At 44.5% G+C, this 19,470-nt stretch overlaps 1 protein-coding gene across 1 annotated transcript in view; it reads left to right on the forward strand.

Moving 5' to 3' along the window:
* LOC115359650 (potassium voltage-gated channel subfamily KQT member 2-like) overlaps positions 1-8,846 on the forward strand; it is a 57,058-nt gene extending 48,212 nt beyond the window's left edge. Inside the window, exons 18-19 of the mRNA XM_030052219.1 lie at positions 2,503-2,678; positions 5,097-8,846. Coding sequence (XP_029908079.1) covers positions 2,503-2,678; positions 5,097-5,721 — 801 coding nt within the window. The 3' untranslated portion in view covers positions 5,722-8,846. The remainder of the gene's footprint in view (positions 1-2,502; positions 2,679-5,096) is intronic.
* The last annotated feature ends 10,624 nt before the right edge of the window (positions 8,847-19,470 follow it).

Consider the following 19,470-nt stretch of genomic DNA (forward strand, 5'->3'; position numbering starts at 1 on the left):
TGTGGGAGGCCGAGGTTGATTAGTTTGTTAACCCTAACCCTAATCAGGAATGATTGTGTTGAATGCCGAGCTGAAGTCAAGGAAGAGAAGCCTGGCATAACTGTTCCTTTGCTCCAGGTGGGTCAGGATTGCGTGGCAATAGCATCCTCTGTTGATCTGTTTTTCCTGTATGTGAACTGGTGGGGGTCAAGTGAAGGTGGAAGTGCTTGGATGATGTGCGATCTGACCAGTTTCTCAAAGCACTTGGCAATGACCGGAGCGAGAGCCACTGGTCTGTAGTCATTTAGGCTCTTGATGGTGGTCTTTTTTGGGACAGGGATGATGGTTGAGGATAATGCACTTAAATTCTGGAAAATAGTAAAATCAATTCCAACATTCTTTCCCCAGACTTTGTTGTAAATGGCCAAACTCAGATAAATCATACTCTTGAAATTTGCCCTAACCCTAACCCTAAAAATCAACAAGTGATAACAAACTGGAACAATTTCTTTTGAAATCATCAGCACTGTTCTTTTTTTTATTAATATATAACCCACATTTTCAACCTTAGCATTAACCTTAGATTATGTTCTTCCCCTTCATAAAGGTGGTTGTAAATCTGAATTAAATAATTATCTTCCACTTTCAAAACTCCCATCTTGCAAAAACACTGGATTCTCCTGCTAATGAAGAGTCAAAGTCATTTTTAACCACTAACTCCTTAATAACTCCAGTCAGTTCAGTCAGTTAAGTCTGGCTTTAGGCCTAAGCATAGTACTATCTCTGCCATATCTTTAGTTATTAATAACACTCTCAGCTTTGAATAACAAGAAAACAAACAAACAAACAAACAAACAAAAAACTGCTGCTCTCTTTATTGGTTTAGCGAAGGCCTTTGGCACAGTTGAACACTGCTTTACAAAGACTATCTTCTTGGGGTTTTGTCACTGGTAGCTGCAGTGTGTGAAAATAGATAACCTTCCGGCCTCTCTTCTCCAAGGCTCTCCTTCGGCCAAACTTATTTACTATTTATATAGACAATATTACCTCCCCATTGTACAATTGTTAACTACCATCTTTATGCAGATGACATGGTCCTTTTGTTCCACGGTCCTTGTGTATTAAAAAACTGGTCTGTCTACTCTGTCAGTGAGTAGAGATAAGCATTTATTCTTATTTATTTATGAAGCTATTTTGTGAAAGGTGATGGCTACCAGCCCACTCACCATCCTGGCTCGCCTTGTAGGTGCTGCAAACTTGTACAGAACTCGGAAAATCTGCTTTTTGTTACCGTGCTTCACACCTGGAATATGCTTCAACAAAATGTTAAACTGACTTCATTAACACCTTTGAGACAATTCTAAGGTCCAATTGCCGATTTCATTGATTTTAACTGTCACTGCTATTAATTTATTTTATTTTTATGTATATTGTTTTATTTCTTCCCTGAAATTTTTACATTTTAATTTTTTATTGTTTTATTAACACTTTTACTTTTTAGCATTGTTAATTTTACCTTATTTTAAAGTTGGTATAGTTATGTATGCTTCTTTATTGCTATTTGATTTTAGTTGTGTCTCTATGTTTTGTATGTACCTTGGCACCCTCAATGTGTTTTCCAAGGTTTTAAATAAATAAAATGAATGAATGAATGAATGAATGAATGAATGACATGATGTGTTGGGAAGTATTATTTTACTGGAGAGAGGATAACATCATTGGTTAAAATAATATACCCAATATCGCCATAAAATGCAAATTAGTTCTTGCCTAAATTGTAGTTATAGACATGATGCTATGTAACTTCATATCGAAAACTCAAACTTTGTATGTATATAGGAAACTATTTCCTCAACAAAATCTATATGTATATATGCACACACACACACACAATATATATATATATATATATATATATATATATATATATATATATATATATATATATATATATATATATGTAACTGTCAGATGCAAACATGGTTGCATCAGGCAGAAATGGAAATAAAACTGTTTCTTGGTTAAGCATCATTTTATAATATTCTTTATGTCTAATTTTTTTTTTTTTTTTTTTTTTTTTTTTCAGTTTTTGGTGGCAGTGGTTTAGCCTATTGTTGAATTACAATCCATAGACTCACTGTTATGTATGCTTACCTGGTTGTCATAGCAACACCAACTAGAACTGAAGATATAGTGAATGAGTGGCTGCCCTCACACCTTACAGAACAAACTAAAGGTGATTTATATAGTTTAAAGGTTTGGTTGTGAATGTTTTAAAATAATGTCAAGGCTTGTTAAGTGCACAGCACAATCTCATGCCTGCCTGCAACACAGTCCAATACAGCAAAAATCATTCACTGGTTTAATATGCCACAAGAGCAATGTTTTAGTTTTTTATCGCTGTTCTCAAGCTGACGGAAGTTTGCTCCGAAGACAGAAAACAACAGTGACAAGATAATGTTTAACTTTGAATTATGCAATTGTTGTTAAAATGATGTTCTGTGACTGCATCATTTTCCTTAGGTGCTGTCAATGGAGCGGAAGTTAGATTTCCTAGTCAACATTTACATCCAGCGAATGGGCATCCCCCAGGCTGAGACTGATGCCTACTTTGGTTCTAAGGAGCCTGACCCCGCCCCGCCCTACCACAGTCCTGTAGATCATCTGCAGAAGAGCCAGTCCATCTCCAAGATCCTCCAGTCAGTCCCACTCTGATGAAACACTTTGTAACTTTGTTACTGTGACAGAATGTGCCCATTAGCAATATCTTCCAGCAGTCCGTTCAATGGTGAAAAAAAAAAAAAAAAAAAAAAAAAACTTTTTTTTTTACCACTGTGATATGCAGCTACTTCTCTTCCAAAACCTTACATTTAGAGCTGGTGTTGGAGGTCTGATGGATTAAAGTTTTTTCAAAGACACAACAAATTATGGAGGAAACGAGAGCAGAGAAACACTGAACCTCACTGCAGTTCAGAGCACTCAGTATTTCAGAGTACTCAGGACTTCAGGTGCTGGAGAGGGCTTTGTGTAGGTTCATGCTTGCCGAACTTCCCTGTCCTCATCTATGTATGACTACCTCCTCGCCTCTGGTGCAGTGACTTCCTGTCGTATAGGTGTCACTGCAGCATAGGTGGCAGTAGTCAGGTGAGTGTCATGTTAAAGTGGCAGTCAGCCTGAAGCTCCAGCTCCTGAACTGAGTCCCACCTGCCCCAGTTTGCTGTGAACAAAAAGTCTGAGGTGGTTCCAAAACCAGTCTTCAAGGAATACTCGTCCTGCAAGTTTTACTTTTGAATATCAGATCCAGTTAAAGGCATAGGTCTGATCAGCTGAAAGTGATCTACCTGATCAGGATGTTTATGAAACTGTATGGTCCTTAATATGATCAGCCAGAAAAGTTACAGGACAGGTTGTAACTGAGGACTGTTTGGGAATCAGCTTGGCAAAATATCGCAGGAGGTGCCACTTAAGGTATCAGCCAGCAGCCTGTGAAGGACAAAATGGTCACACATGAGCCTTCCAGGCTTCCTCTTAAAGCAGGGCCTGAGAGTCAGTGGCTATTACAGGTTTAGTGTGGCTCATCTTCATCCACCCAGGTGGTGATCAGGCACAGCTTAGGAGGCTCCTGAGGTCTGCAGGATCCTCAACCAGTCAAAACCATAGTATGTGTACCTGTGGATATTTATGATAGTCAAAAGATCCTCTCTGAGCTGTCTGTCATCTCAGGGGTGACAGTTGTTCTAGGAGTGGACTACATCATTCCACGGACTACCAAGATACATGAAGACAGGTCTTCACCAGTGTCTTGCACCCAGCAAGACACTGGTGAAGACCTGTGAAGACCTTCCACAAAAGTAATGCCATGCAGACTGGGCACATCAGCTGCTTCTCCCAGGTCCAAACTGGGAGAGGCAAGTGGATCCCCTTGGTTCCTCAGGTGATATAATACAGACAGGTGACAAATTACAGGAAATCTTTAGGTGACTGACTGATCCACATTATGTTGAAAACAGGCTCTGAGTCTGTATGATGAACTAGACCTTTGACGCTCGATTGGCTGACCTGCAGTGTTTGGCCTCAAAACTGCTGTCAGTCAGGCTCAGACAGAATGACATTTTAAAAAAAAATACACACACACACACACACACACATTTAATATTTTATTTATGAAGTATGGGCTATTGCCATGAATGTATTAACAAATGAAAATTGTGAGATTTAGCACTAGACTTAAAAACATCACCTGAGTTAAAGGTTTAGTGATGTGTGTAACGGCTCTTATGTTGTATGAATCTGCTTCATCCACCTGCCAGGCACCTGAATTTATTTTGTCCAAATTAGAGACCTGCATCCACATGGACATGTGACCCCGCCTCTTCCTGTCTCTGTGATGCTTTAAAGATCAGAGCAGCTGCTTTCAGTAACTCAGTAACGTTTCCATATATGCAGTGATGGTGTGATAAAATATGGTTGCACGTTTAAAAAGCAAAACTACAAACTGGAGTTATACATTTGACAGTGTGTGTGTGTGTGTGTGTGAGAGAGAGAGAGAGCTTCTGAATGTCCAGAAGAACACAGAACATTAATGAACGTTAGCGTTAGCACACATTTATTGTTTCTGCTGCAAGGATTTAATGAACCGAAAAAAGATTCATTGTTCACCTTCCCACACTGCTGATAATTAGAATGTTAATTTTTATGACCCCATCCTTGAGAAAGAAGAAAGCTGTGATCCACACATCACTTAAGCTCTAAAGCTGCTACCACACACACACACACAGACAGTTTTGCAACAATTAACAACTAAAAAATGTTTCAGAGCAGTACCTTCAAAAAAATGGACCACGTGCAGAAAACAGGAAAAGAAGTTTGTGTCAGTGCCACAGACAAGCAATAGGGGGCTGCAGAGATGCAGAAACTGCCAGTGACTAAACTAACAGAAAAAGGACAGTGCATAGACTGATCCAGATACGTCACATAAAATGCTAGAAAAGGCTGCTCTGTTCAGTCTTTTGTGTTTTTTGATTTGATGTTGATGAGGTTAATGTGATGTTCATGTTGATGTGATGTTAATATTGGCATGTTCTTGGCATGTTTTTGACATGTTTCATGCCCTGCAGGTCGTGTCCTGGTGAACATTTGGAGAAGAGTCGTTCCATCACCAAGATGGTCAGGTCCAACAGCTCCACTGGACACAGGAACTACGAGCCCCCCACCTGTCCTCCCTCCACCTCTTGGCAGCCAATCAGCTCTCAGCTCCACCAGCAAGCTCCACCCCTTCCCCAGCGTAGCCATGGCAACACACCAAGTCCAGTGGGTGACGGGTCGCTGGTTCGACTCCCACCTCCTCCTGCAGGAGAGAGACACAGCGGGGCCAGAGGTCACCGCCACAGCGCCGCAGAGAGAGGAGGGGATGGAGCTAACGGGATGGCGGGAGGGGAAGGGGTGAAGCTGGACAGCGACACATCCATCTCCATCCCGTCTGTGGACCATGAGGAGCTGGAGCACTCCTTCAGTGGCTTCTCCATCTCTCAGTCCAGGGAGAACTTGGATTTCCTCAACAATGGCTTCTACTCCTCCTCCAACTTGGGAGGAGACCACTGTGGAGGAGGTGACCACAGAGGGGGAGGAGCCACCTGCTGTGCCACCGTCCAGTCCTACATTGCTGAGGGGGAGTCGGACTCCGACTCAGAGCTCTGCGCTCCGTCGCCACACTCTGACCGGGCCTGGAGTGGAAACAACTAGAACCAGTCAGAGACCAGAGGGTCAGACCCACCTGAAGAGATGAGATGTTAGTGAAAGAGAGAAAACATAAAGCAGAAGTAGTTCCAGTCTATGGGACATAACAGAGATAAAGATATGAAACACCAGCTTGACAGACACTTGTCCAATTAAATGGACCGGCTCCAAAAAAGATTATTATGAGAATTTTTTATTTTCTTCCTGTGAATGTTTTAACCTCTAAATCAAATATTTGTTTTCCCTGTCACTGATTGGTTAATTTGTGGGGCATTGTCACACACAGTTGGTTGGCTTGCCAAGTAGTAATTGTTTCCCTGTAGACGTTATTGTCATCTTGAAAGAAACATTACAATCAGTATTATCAGCATAGCTTTTGATTTACTCAAAACACATAATACACACACACACACACACACACACACACACACACACACACACACACACAGTACAGTTGCTGTTGTGTTATCTCATCTCTCTGAACACAATTTAGTCCAGAGCTGCTTGCAATAATGACAGACCATTATTTGGACCTTTGGGATTTTAGAATTTTTCTCCACAGGACACTCATTTTTTGTGGTGAAAAAAAAATGCTGCATGAGCATGAACAGACCAGTTAATTAAGTACATATCAGCATTTATTATTGAGGACAATGGAAGCAAGAAATTTGATCCATTGGTATCAGTGAGAAATGCGAAGAGTTGGCCAACTAACAAGGCAACTCTATCCTGCTGGTTTCCTGTTAAAACCAGTTCATCACAGGGCAATGGAGCGTTAGTTGGCAGCTCTGGACAGACTGTACATAAAATGTTATTCTATATACTGTATCTCATTCTAGCTCCTCCTTTCCTATTATTACTACATATCCATCACAGTAGCAAGTCTGCTTATTTATTTGGTATTGTGTTTAACTGTCATTTTATACATTTATGTGCTTTTTTATTTAATTATATTCAATACTTTTATTTTGTTATTTTGTATTACTTTTAGTTGTTTCCACGGGGACTATGTAATGAATCAGCAGCCACATTTCAACATTTCATTATTTTTTTGTTTAATCTTAAACTTCAAGTTGGCATTGTTAGCTAACCCTAACCTTAAGCTAAAACACAAATTTTAATCTTTCCTTCCACATTAGTAAGTGTAATATAAGGCAAAAATTATGTTTCTGGTTACATGAACCAGACTAGTGCACTTCTCTCCATCATGACGGTCTGCAGTTTGTGTTGGACCTGCAGCTGTGAACTCAGATTTCCATTGGACAGCAGCAGGATGATACAGCCACTAGGTGGCTGAGTGCTGCTCACCACATTAGCATCAATCAGCAGCCAACAACACTCACCAAAGCACTAACACAAAACACACAACATGCTAACACAACACATCAACATGTCTTTAACATGTGTTGAACATGATGTAATCCACCCCACAGCTGCCTTCTTCTTTATGCATTTCATTGCATCCAAAGATGGGACTGTATCAAAGGCCTTGGATGTCTCTGTGCTGCCTGACCCGATAGTTGCTAGACAGCTGAAAAGTCCTAGTTGAGTCACTGTTTTCTAAAATGTGACCACAGGCCCGTTTTACACCTGGTATTAACATGCATCTCCAGTGCTGAGATCTGACAGTGTTCTTGAATGTGGATTGGAGTTTGTGTTCAGTGTGGTCATGATTCATCTCTAATCACCTCCAGAGTAGAGTTGCCAAAGTGAGCTTAAGAATTACAGAGAATTTCAGAAGTTTGAGAACTTATTTTCAAGTGGTCATAATGTGTCCCTGACTGTCCTGTTAGGTTCTTGTTCAAATTGGGAACTGTTCTCCAGCTTGTATTTCCATGAGGTCAAGTGGTACGCAGTCACCATCCATTCACTCAAGATGCAGGTTAATGACAGGTGAAGGGGTCTGTGGTCGTTGGTGATGACACAGCTGATTGGCAGGTATGCCCTGTGTACCTGCTGGTATCATCAGCTACACTGCTGTTGTATGATGTCACGTCTTCCTGTTGACCAGCACAGACGTTCTCTCTGAGTGAATGTAGATCAGGAATGTTGTTCCATTCTGCTGTTAATTTGACAGATGCCAAACCTCTCCAGCTGCCTGGAATCATAACTCTAACTTCTGTCTACATTTTACATCCATGGCTTTGCCTTGCACCACTGGTGGTGTGGCCATGTTTGTGGTTGGTCTGCATAGCAACCTGTGTTGACACACCACTGAAAGAAGTTTGGCCTGTTAGCTGATTGGTTGGGCCAGGTAATGTCAGAGCCATACACAGAACCAATGAAGGGCTTTTTAGACCGGAGACAAAACATCACAAGAGCCGCCGCACCCTGAGTGAAGAAATAAAGGTCAAGTGGGTCCACAGGATGTAAACATAGTAATGACCATGGTGCATCAATAGAACAGCAAATTTAGTCAAATGCTTTGTTATAAGCTGTTACAAATTAGCTTAAGCAAACATTGTAGCCATCTGTGGTTTCATGTGTAGTCAGCATAGAGGAGGTATGATGTCATCATTTTAGTTTTGTTATATGAGGACGATGAGTACATGCTATATTGGCTGATGGGTCTGAGTGAGGTTAATTTCATAATTTAGCATAACGCCAATAAAACTTTAGAAGAAGTCAACTCTGGCCAAGGCAGGCAGATGTATGTGAGATTTAACCATTGATACAACTTTTTTTTATGGTAATGAGCCTGCGCCGCACTCTGCCTGTCCACATCTATTACCCTGCATTGTTTTTCCACCCACCAGGCCAGGTGATTTTTGTCCTCCATGTAAAAAGCCCTTTAGTACTGGATGTTCCTGAGCCATACACACCCTGCAGGACTCTAGATTGTTCTGTGATCTCTTCTAGAACAAAGTGGCATTGGCTGTATATGACTTACTATAGCAACAACCATGGAGGCAGACCTCAATGCCAACATGGCAGCCAGTGGAAATTTGTAAGCAAAGGTGTTTCACAGTGGTTGTGTGGTGCCTCCATCTTCAGCTTTATGAAACTGTTTACATTTATGATTGTTTTCTCATGTGTTTCTGCATGTTTCAGGGCCGTGTCGGTCTGCCTGTATCTAGCATTGACTGATAACCATGTAGCCACTCTGACACTCAGTAATAAAAATTTATATATCTGCTCACAGCATGCTGCTCACTGAGTGTGGTCATTTGTGGCAGTACATCCTCTGGAACAGAACATTATGATAAAGTACTATAACGGAAGGAAAATATTTACAGAGGAAGATGGGATGATCTGCAACTGTTGGCCAGATGTTTTACAAAATATTTCTGTTCCACTTATATATCTGTCCCAAAGGGGTTTGTATTATGCATGACTTACATACCATAATTAATAACAATAGTTGTAAAATATAAACATGGTTTCTATGACTTTATTGTGAAACAGCGGTTAAATAGCCATAACCAGAAAGCTCATGTGTTATGTCAAAAGTGGCTATAGCCTCACCTTTACCAGAAGTTTTAGTGTTAGAGGATTAGGAGTTAAAAGGTATTTAAGTAATAGGGTCAAGGTTAAGTTTAGGAACAATACTGTCAACATCTCACACCTGCCACATCTCCAGTTTGGGTAGTGGCTTGCAAGGTGGGTTTTTGAGAGAAAAGGCACTGGCCCCCATCTGTGACTTATCTGCCACAACCCTGAAAAACAACATGCCTCAACTCCAGTTCGGGATAAATGTGAAACCCCTGAGGCCTGGGACTGGGAGGCAGGAACTGTCAGACTTGGTCCAGCCTTATTGAATCATCTCGTCCCCTTAGTCCTTACCTGCTGCAACAAATCCAGGTCTTTTAGCAAAGACCTCAATGTCCCTAAAAATACAGGCGTAATTGGAAAAATAAAGTTGGTGTTTTTTATTTATGCCAGCCTCCCACACTGCAAATAGTTCAAATATCTACAAAAACAAAAACAAAAAAAACCTAAGATTTCAAGTAAGGAATTTTCCCATCAGTCCAACACCAAGAGTTCTTCAATAACTCACAAGAGCAAACCCAAATAGAGAAGTCACATGACCGTGTAGATGCGCATCTTGACTATTTAGTCCGGAAGTACATTCTGCCCGGTTTGCTTAAACAATGGGAAGACTGCACCTGTCAAGCTGTACCATCATATTGGGTAAGTGTTACAGTTCTCATCGGGCCTGAGAATTAAGACCCTACCCTAACCGGGCCCTACTGGGCCAGCCCGAGGCCCTACCCTACTAATTAGCTGAACTTTAGGCCCGACAGCCTGATAAAGCCTGAAAAAAAAAAGAAAGAGAGGGGGAAAAAAAGATCGCCAAATTCACCATTATTTAGCAGTGCCAGTGGCTAAAATTCTAGAAGCAATGAGAGAACGGACATAATAGTTGGTGAAAGGCAGCTTCACATGTTCAGTTGTTCATAAAACATGCTAAGTAAGTAAAGTTACTGTAGTTCTGCACAAAATGGTTTAATTTAGCACTAAATCTCTCTCTCTCTCTCTCATCATTTATATTTCATCCTTCAATGGGGACAGTAAAACCTTTTGCTCAAGTTCTCTACCCCAGTTTATTCTAACCCCTGAGCCTACATAACATCTGTCACGGGAGGTGGATGGAGGACCCAAATGCAGGAGCCGCAGGCAAAAATGTTCAGTGGCAAACAAAAATTTAATCACTCACAGGGATTGCAGGAAACACAAGGCAGGAAACAAAGCATAGCATAACACAACAAAATACAGCACAATGAACCGACAAGGAACAGAACTCAAAACATACAAGAACTAAATGATCAAACAAGACACCTCGGGAAGGGGCTGGAGCACAAGACAGGAGAACACAGAATGTAGGCTGAGGGAAATACTGGGAGGGATCAGAACAATCAGGGATGATTAACAGACACAGGACAGGTGTGGCGCTGGGAGGAGCAAACAAGACCCAGGTGAAATCACTAAAAAGAACCAGGCAAATGAAACACAGGAAACATACAAACAAAACACAAAACCATGACAGAAACACACATTAAACAGAACCAAACAAAACACAAGCAACACGAAACCATGACAACATCATTCTGAGTTTCTGACTCACCTCTTGTCCTCCAGGGACAGTGGAACTCTGCACGTCTTCAGTCAAACTCGACAGTATTAGGAGTAAGTAAATACTATAAAGACTTTGTTAGAATCTTTGTTCTTCCTAAGTCATTCTTATTGATTGAATATTAAGCAATTTATCAAATATCACACAGCAAATGATACTTTAACTCTATAATTGTTATAGTTCTGCTCCTCTGCTCACCTCATGCAGTATTTTTCCACTCACCCCACCTCTGCTCCACTCTGACTGCCAGCCACACCCATCTCATCAAGGCAACTCTGCGCACCTGCTCCACCCAGCCTGCCACCTCGTCAGCCCAACTCCACTCACCTGCTTTCAATCACTGACTGGCTCAGTATGAAGACTCCTGCTCTCCACACACTCACTGCCAGATTGTTCTTCGCTCTCTCGATGCAAGACTCTCCAGCACTTTTTCCCGGACTGATTATCTGTTGCCGACCTTGCCTGCCTTTGACCAGCCTACCCTGCCTGAACCCTGGAAATTGCCTCAGTCTTCCGTCCCTGACCACGAGTTCTGCCTGCACCCTCCTGGTCTCTGTCTGCCTGTCCCTGTGGCTGTTTGGCAAGTTTCTGCCTCATTACAACAGTGTGAGTTTTCTGTTTGACTTGCCTGTTACCAGAGGGGTGTACTACGAAGCAGGTTCAGTGGGTTAGCGAGGTATGTTGAGTCTAAAGCCAGGCTTTCCTGTATCACAAAGGTGGCTCTCTTTTAACCCGGCTAGGTCACCATGGTAACTTATGCTTAGCTCATAACCTGGTCCCGACCAGGTTATGAGCTAAGTTTATTGATAAAAGCGGCGCTATCTCACCCAGGTGAAATCACAAAGTAATTTTTGTCCAGTGATTGGTGGCACATATGCGTAATGCAGATATAGCCTACTGTTAGTGGTGCACAGACTTCACGTTTGTTAGAAATATTACGTTGTATCACAGACTTTGTTATAGTAGCCTACTTTTTTTTTTTTTTTTAAAGGAAACCCCTTATATTATAACAGTGACTGTCACGGCATCCGAAGGTGCTGATTGGATGAGCAGCCCGTGGTGATTCAAACGCACTCCAAATGCCACTTATTCCGATTTAGAAAAAAAGATTTAACGAAAAATGAGCCAACAAACATCAACAGAAATGGCTCCATAATTCCAGTTAAACTTAAAATGTAACGAACAATTATCTGAAACTACTGACAAGTAGCTCTAAGCAGCGTAAATAGTGGTCAAAATTTTAACCATGGTAACCACCGCCTGCTCCATCACCCACACACACCTTCAGTCACCTGACTTCACCTCAGGCTTTACCTCCAATTCCTAGACAACACTCCCATAAAGCTAGTGAAGTTACATATTTCTAAACTAAAATCCATAATATTGAATGAATATATAGAATATAATGAGAGTCAGTGTTGATTTATGCATTCACTCGGTCAGCAATTTTCTGCCAGCACTCCTCTCTCACCTTATTTGCGGCCACAGTGTTACTCTTAGCGTTCATTTTATTTTTTAAAATTTCCATAGCATGAGGACAAGCTGCTCCTCTTGTGTGAAATGTGCAGCCCGTGAACGGTCCATTTTTGGCGGAAGTAGAATCATATGAGGCCAAAACACCCCCTTTTCTGTGAAGGCGCACAGAGCTGACAGCCGGACTTAACAAACCTTGATGAGAACCACCGTCGTGATACCACTTAACTTTGAGTGGAGCTTTAGGTTTTGTTGAGCCTGATAGTGAACACAAAGCCTGGGGATGTTGAGCCTCCTTCGTAGTACAGCTCTCTGGACTGTGACTTTGATTGTGTTGCCACACTCATCTTGGAGTGTGCATCGTGTGGACCTTTTACCAGCTGGTTTTGTAATCCCTCACCTGGCTCTGGACCCACTGCTGCATCAGAGACATTTGTGTGCTGAACTGTTTACATTGCCTCTGCATTTGCATTTATCTGTCAGAACTACAACTCTCATTAAAAGTAACTTGCAACGATACCTGTGGTCTGCTGTGCTGCTATTGGGTCCTAACCACACCCGTAACAATAATAATCCAACACTTTATTAAAAATATATAGGCCAGCAGCAGTGCAGTCTTGTAAACAAAATAAATACTGGCAAACTACAAACTAAATATCAGTCTGGTAAACACACACACAAATACATATGAACGGAATAAACTTTAAAACAAAATTGACAGAAACCGAGTTTCTGTTTTGGGCTTTGGCTGTGCTTTAAAAAACTTAGCAGCAAATGGCAATAAAGTGAATAAGAAATAAGGTTGTGTTAAAAAAACAAACAAACAAACTCAGCAGCAATAAAGTGAGTATAAGAAACAAAATCACAGAAACCGAGTTTCTGATTATACACTAACTTACTAAATAACACTTAAATAGAAACACAAATTATCTGTCATGAACGTGGCACAGGGAAAACAGGACTCAATTGCACAACACAGATCGGTTGAAATTCAAAAGGCAGGTTTATTACCAGGCAGAGGTCGGTACACAAGCAGGCAATCCAAAAACAGGCAGAGGTGTCCAAAACGTGAGGCAAAGGCAAGGTCGAAAAATAGGCAAGGTTCATACACACAAAGACTATGACTATGGCTGCGAAAAAAACGCTGGAACGTGAGCAGGAGCTACAACGAACTGGCGACGAGACAAGACACAAAGGGAGAATTTAAGCAGGACTAATGGGGAGTGATTAGACACAGGTGCGGGAGACACAATCAGGGAACAGGTGAACACAGACGAGAAGGGGGTGGGGCAAACAGGAACCTGGAACAGAGACGGGGTGAGTGATGACAAAATAAAACAGGAAGTACAAGACACGAAACGTGAGGAAGAATATAAAATACTAAACAGACCGTGAAACATGACAATAACCACATATAGCACTTCAAACTTTAAATAAAGGGAATATATATAACACAAGAAAAACACTACACACACAGACTTCGGTCTGGTCTTTGACCAGTTATAGGCCTAAACTCTATTCATCAGCGTAAGCATGGAGGAAAAGAAGTGCATCCATGGTGTCGGGTTTCAGGTGTATTCTCCTCTCTTCAATAGTGCGGCCTGCCGCACTGAAGACTCTCTCGCTGCTGCTGCTCGCTGGAACACACAAAATCTGCCTGGCCAATTGAGTGAGCCGGGGGTTTGGCTGTTAGATTTCCTCCAGCCTAACGCATCCTGATCATCACTCATTATTGGCCTCTGCCACACATAACTCTCCACCTCGTCATTTTCACTTTCCTCTGCTCCAAAAACATTTTCCCATTCATCAAAATGACGTGCTGTCTTTGCAAGTGGTGCAGCAGCAGCAGCATCTTCCTCACCTGATGCGCCCAGCCCTATATCCTCCTCCTGGCCCTCCTCCTCCTCATCTCCAATTGCAACCACCACTGATGCTGCAGCTGCCAAACGTGACTTCACGAACTCATGCACATGCTCCCTTTGATTCACATCCAGCATCCGCAGCTCATTAAATTTAGGCCAGAGAAACGCTGCAGCCAGGTGGATATCTTCCTTTTTTATTTTCTTGTCCAACCACTGCGCATGGCGCTGGCGCACAAAAGCCTGCTGTGGTGTGTCTTGTGCATTTGGCTGGCAGTGACGCTTTAGTCTTTCTGACTACGGACAGACAAGCTGAAGGTGAAGGGGTTATGGGGTGAATAACTCTCAATCCGAAGGTCCTATTGACTTGGAACCAAGTCCTACCCCCCCAAAGTCGACCAAGACCTTTCAAACAAGCCCAAGCTCGACCGTCTACGACGTCGGGAAGTGGGCGGGACTTGCAAAAAATATTTTAAACCTTCTGTATCTCGGGAACGGGGATTGCACCGTTGGAAAGCTTGTGGCTGAATTATGGCAGGCGGAGCTTGGTCCCGAGTCTCTACGACCTTCCGTTCGGGAGTTATGGGTTATGCTAATGCTAACATGCTAATTAGGCCTCCACAGGCATGAGCCGTGGCTAACGGTAGCGGGGGCGACCCAACGGAGCCAATTAGCCGATGCTAATGGTACCGTTAGAAAACTAGCCTACGCTACTGCTAACGGTACCATTAGAAAACTAGCCTACGCTACTGCTAACGGTACCGTTAGCTACTGCCACCGGTACCGTTAGCTAAGAACACTCCAAAACACATGCAAGTCTATTGCTAACGGTACCGTTAGCTAAGGACACTCCAAAACACATGCAAAACTATTGCTAGCGGTACCGTTGGCTAAGGACACTCCAAAACACATGCAAGTCTGTGGCTTACCTTGGGGAGATGTTATCTCTTCGGTGGTCCAAGCAGAAATGAGCCAGCTCCCTTGCAGTCTCTATTTATACCCTTTTGTCTTAGGTTTCATATTTGCTCAAGTTTCGTTTTGGTTAACCCCTTACTTGCCAATGTGTAAATGAAGGCTTTGAGTATTTAGTGTTTTTCTCCGAAATCGGCCGTATCTCCGGGACCGTAGGTCGTAGAGGCTCGAGCTTGGTACCGTTGGAAAGCTGGTGGTCGAAATAGGGGGGGTAAACCTTGGGTCCGACGCGATCTGACCTTCCCTTCGGGCGTTATAGGCGAAAAACGCTCGTCCAATTAAAAAAAAATAAATAAATAAAACAGCATATTTCTGAGGGTTTTTCTTGAATAACTTTTGATAGGAAGGTCCTATCGACATGGAACCAAGTTCTACCCCCCCCCCCCAAAGTCGGCCAAGGGCTTTCCAACGAGACCAAGTCCGATGCAGGAAGTGGGCGGGATTTAGCGTTTTTCTCCGAAATCGGCCGTATCTCCGGAACCGTAGGTCGGAGAGGCTCGAAAGCTGGTGGTCGAAATAGGGGGGGGGTAGAGCTCGGTTCCGACGCAATGCGACCTTCCGTTCGGGAGTTATAGGCGAAAAACGCTCGTCCAATTAAAAAAAAAATAAAACAAAGTGTTTTTCTGAGGTGTAAGGTGAGTATGTATGTAGTGCTTAGTCTAACAGATGTAAGGTAAGTTTGAAGGTAAGTAGTGCTGGTTGTAGCAGGTGTAAGGTAAGTATGTATGTAGTGCTTGGTGTAACAGTGTTGCGGACTCTTTGGTTGTGCCCTGGTGGTCCCAGGGACTCCACTAGTTGGTTCTACCCAGCTGGCCACTCCTGCCTTACCAAACAGGAATAGGCCAGCTGGGTAGAACCAACCAGTGGAGTCCCTGGGACCACCGAGGCACGTAAGCCCCCACGCCACGTCAAGGCAGAGTCCAATGTGGAGGGTTTTTTTTTTGTTGTTTGTTTTTTTTTTCTTTTTTTTTTTTTTTAATACACACACACACACACACACACACACACACACACACACACAAGCCTACTAACTAATAGGCTAACTATATCTATATCTATCTTATCTACTAAAGGAACCATTAACAATACCTAGCTACAGAACTAACCCGAACAATAATAACAATAAACACCTAACCATATAAACAATCAACAACTACATATCTAAACTTAGCCAACTACACTACAATCACTATCCCTAAACTATTCAGACATCAGCCATGACAGTACGCCTTTTTTTGGTGAACGAGACAAGCGTACGTGCTGGCACAAAGTTTACCTCACAGCTCTTGAGGTACAGAGCATATGCAGCCTTGTGTGTCAGAGTCTTGTCAAGGCTGATGAAGGACATTTCCATCGGAGTCCAGCGAGGGTTGAGGTTGGCAGGGATGAACCTCAAAATGCCCTTTCGGACATTCTGCTCCTCTTCCCCCTCCTCCACAGCCTGAGGATCTGTCTCCTCCTCACTGTCACTCTCTGTTTCCCGGTGCCTTTTCTTTCTGGCGGCGTCTGGGGATCCGGGTGCTGGCGCCCGTTTCGGTGGCAACCTGGTGGGGATTGTGTCATGCAGCCTCCACAGTTTGAATGGGGTCCCCTTGGGCAGCATGTACTTGCTGAGCAGAAGGAGCTCCTGCAGCCTGGCTGTTGTCAGGGGCACGTCCCGCAGGAGGTCCTCCAATGCCTTGAACGAGATAAAGTCGTTATTTTCAAGGAATGCGATGGAGGACAGGAGGGCGAGGACCTTCAGCTTTTGCCCGGCATTGAGGGTAGCAAGGAGCCGGCGCATGCACTCCTCCATCCAGGGCATGCCCAGCTCCCTGTACCTCTCAAATGTCCGGGCGTAGCACAGTCCTCGCCTCTCCATCTCCTGGAGGACGTGCCCCTGTACTTCTGCCACCTTGGTGACCAGCTGGGTCTCTCGTCCCTCATCGTATAGCTCGATGAGGGACTTGAAGTCCCAGCTGGCACGCAAGTTCTTCGTTTCCCAGAAGCGAAGATTTGGGAACCAGCGGAGCTTTATTTCCTCCAGGCCCAGCTGAAGGCAGTGGATTGGGTCCTTCCCCGCCCGGACCAGTATGTCCTTGGCATGGTCGAAGGTCCCTGGAAATGGAAAGGCCTTTTTCTTGACCACCATCTCCAGGAACACTTCGACCTTTTGCCCTCCCACCACCCGGTACGGGGAAGGGCAGTCCACCGCCTTCAGCTTGGCGAGGGGAATGTGCTCCGCCGACTCCCGGAAAACATCCCCCAACAATACCATCCACAGCTCCGCCCCCACGACGGAGTCTTCTGCCCCCAGGGACTCAACCAACTTGAAAATCCGCTTGATGCGGAGATGGTTGCGGTCGTCCCTGGTCCAGTTCTGCAAGGGAGGGCAGCAGACCTCCGCCGTGGCGGCGTTCCATGGGGCCAGGCCCAGGAAGCCCCTCGCCCGTGTGGAGGACTTGGCGACGGTGCTGTTGGTGCCCAGCGTGATGGAAAGTTGGCGGTCATGGGGGGAGAGGGGGTGGCCAAACACCAGCTTCTCCAGAGCCAGCTCTGCCTGGTAGGCTCTCCAGGAGCGCTCAAAAATGCCCCAAGCGTTTGTCTGCCCATGTGCGGACCGGAGGACTCTGTTCAGGTACTCCAGCACCTCCAGGACCACGGCCTCAGAGTCATGCCGTCCCCCGTGGTGACCAAGGGGACGAGCATGGGCTCCTTCTTCAAGAGGTCCTGGAGGCGCTGGACACTGAAAAATTCCTCCGCGTCCAGAACGCTGGGGCAGTCGTCGCTCCTGAAGAGCCGTACCTGCTCTAGACGGCAGGACAGGGGCTTCTTGAACTTGGCCTCCAAGTCCTCCACGTGGCCCAGGTACTCCAAGGCCCTGGCGTGCATGGCCTTGGAGACCTCATGGTGGAGGAGGCCGCAAGTTGTGATAGCCCCACTCACTGGATGTTTGTAGGGCAGGTTGATGTGAGTGTGGGGGGAGTCCGTGTACAGCTGGAGAAAGTTCAGCTTCCCACGGTCCTCCTCCCCACAATACAGCACATCCCACAGTGCCCTACAAACATCCAGTGGCCTGCCGTCCAGGTTGCTCTGGAAGTTGGCTGCCTGGCCAACCGTCAGAGCGGTGAAAAGTTGCCCCCTGTCCCCCACGATGTATTCCAGACCCGTCCTGGATCACATCGTCTCAAGGTCGCTGGTGGTGGACGCTAGGTTGCACGCAGCGTGCACCGAGCAGGAGACGATGTGGTCCAGGTCCACCACCGCCGCCAAGTCCACCATCTCCCGGCTCTTCTGACCAAACTTGATCAGGGACAGCAGGAACCTGACCGTGGGAACAGTGTCCACAGCCTGGATGGCCCTATCCAAAACCCCCAGGACAAACTGGTCCTGGGGCAGGAGGTTAAACCTGGATGGGTTGGACAGGCTGTTCTTTTGGACACTGTCCCTGGCCAGGTTCTTGCTGTCCAGGGACCGGAGAGCGTTGGAGAACCTGCCTCTGACCTCACTCATCATCTCCACAAATGTGGAGGGGGCCCTGTTAAATGTGAAGAGGGGATAGCACCCTCTCTTCACATCCCTGGGCACCAGGGAAACATTGAGGAAGTATCCGCCGGCTGTCTGGGCGATAGTCCAGCCGCAGATCTTCCTGAGTGCTTCCCTGGCGGCAGGGCAGCACTCCTCCATGTCCACATGCTTCTTCAGCATGTGGTAGTGAGGCTTCAGCATGTTTTTGTTGACTGGAGGGAGGTTGAGGTAGGGGATTTGGGCCCTCACCCCCTCCAGCCCCTGAAGCTCCACCACCACACCGTCCACGTTGAACGTGGCCTCCAGGAACCCCTCCTCCCAGTCATAAGTCGTGGGGAAGACTGGTATCCTGAGGTCCTGGTCCTCGAGGAAGGCCTGGATGTCGGCCTTCTCCTCGAATGCCTCCACAAACATGCGGGCGTTGGCCTGCCCCAGCTCCTTAAATTCAGGCATTTTTTTTAAATATATATGTGTGTAGATATATATATATATATATATATGTATACACACATATATATATAGATATAGATATTTATTTATTTATTTATTTATATATGTATAATAATAATAATAATAATAACAATTAAATGTCTATGTATATTTTAATATATGTATATGTACACTATATTACCAAAAGTATTCGCTCACCTGCCTTTACTCATACTATGAACTGAAGTGCCATCCCATTCCTAACCCATAGAGTTCAATATGATCTCGGTCCACCTTTTGCAGCTATTACAGCTTCAACTCTTCTGGGAAGACTGTCCACAAGGTTGAGGAGAGTGTTTATAGGAATTTTTGACCATTCTTCCAAAAGCGCATTGGTGAGGTCACACACTGATGTTGGTCGAGAAGGCCTGGCTCTCAGTC

This window comes from Myripristis murdjan, chromosome 5, assembly GCF_902150065.1.
Source record: "Myripristis murdjan chromosome 5, fMyrMur1.1, whole genome shotgun sequence".
In the NCBI taxonomy this organism is placed as follows: Eukaryota; Metazoa; Chordata; class Actinopteri; order Holocentriformes; family Holocentridae; genus Myripristis; species Myripristis murdjan.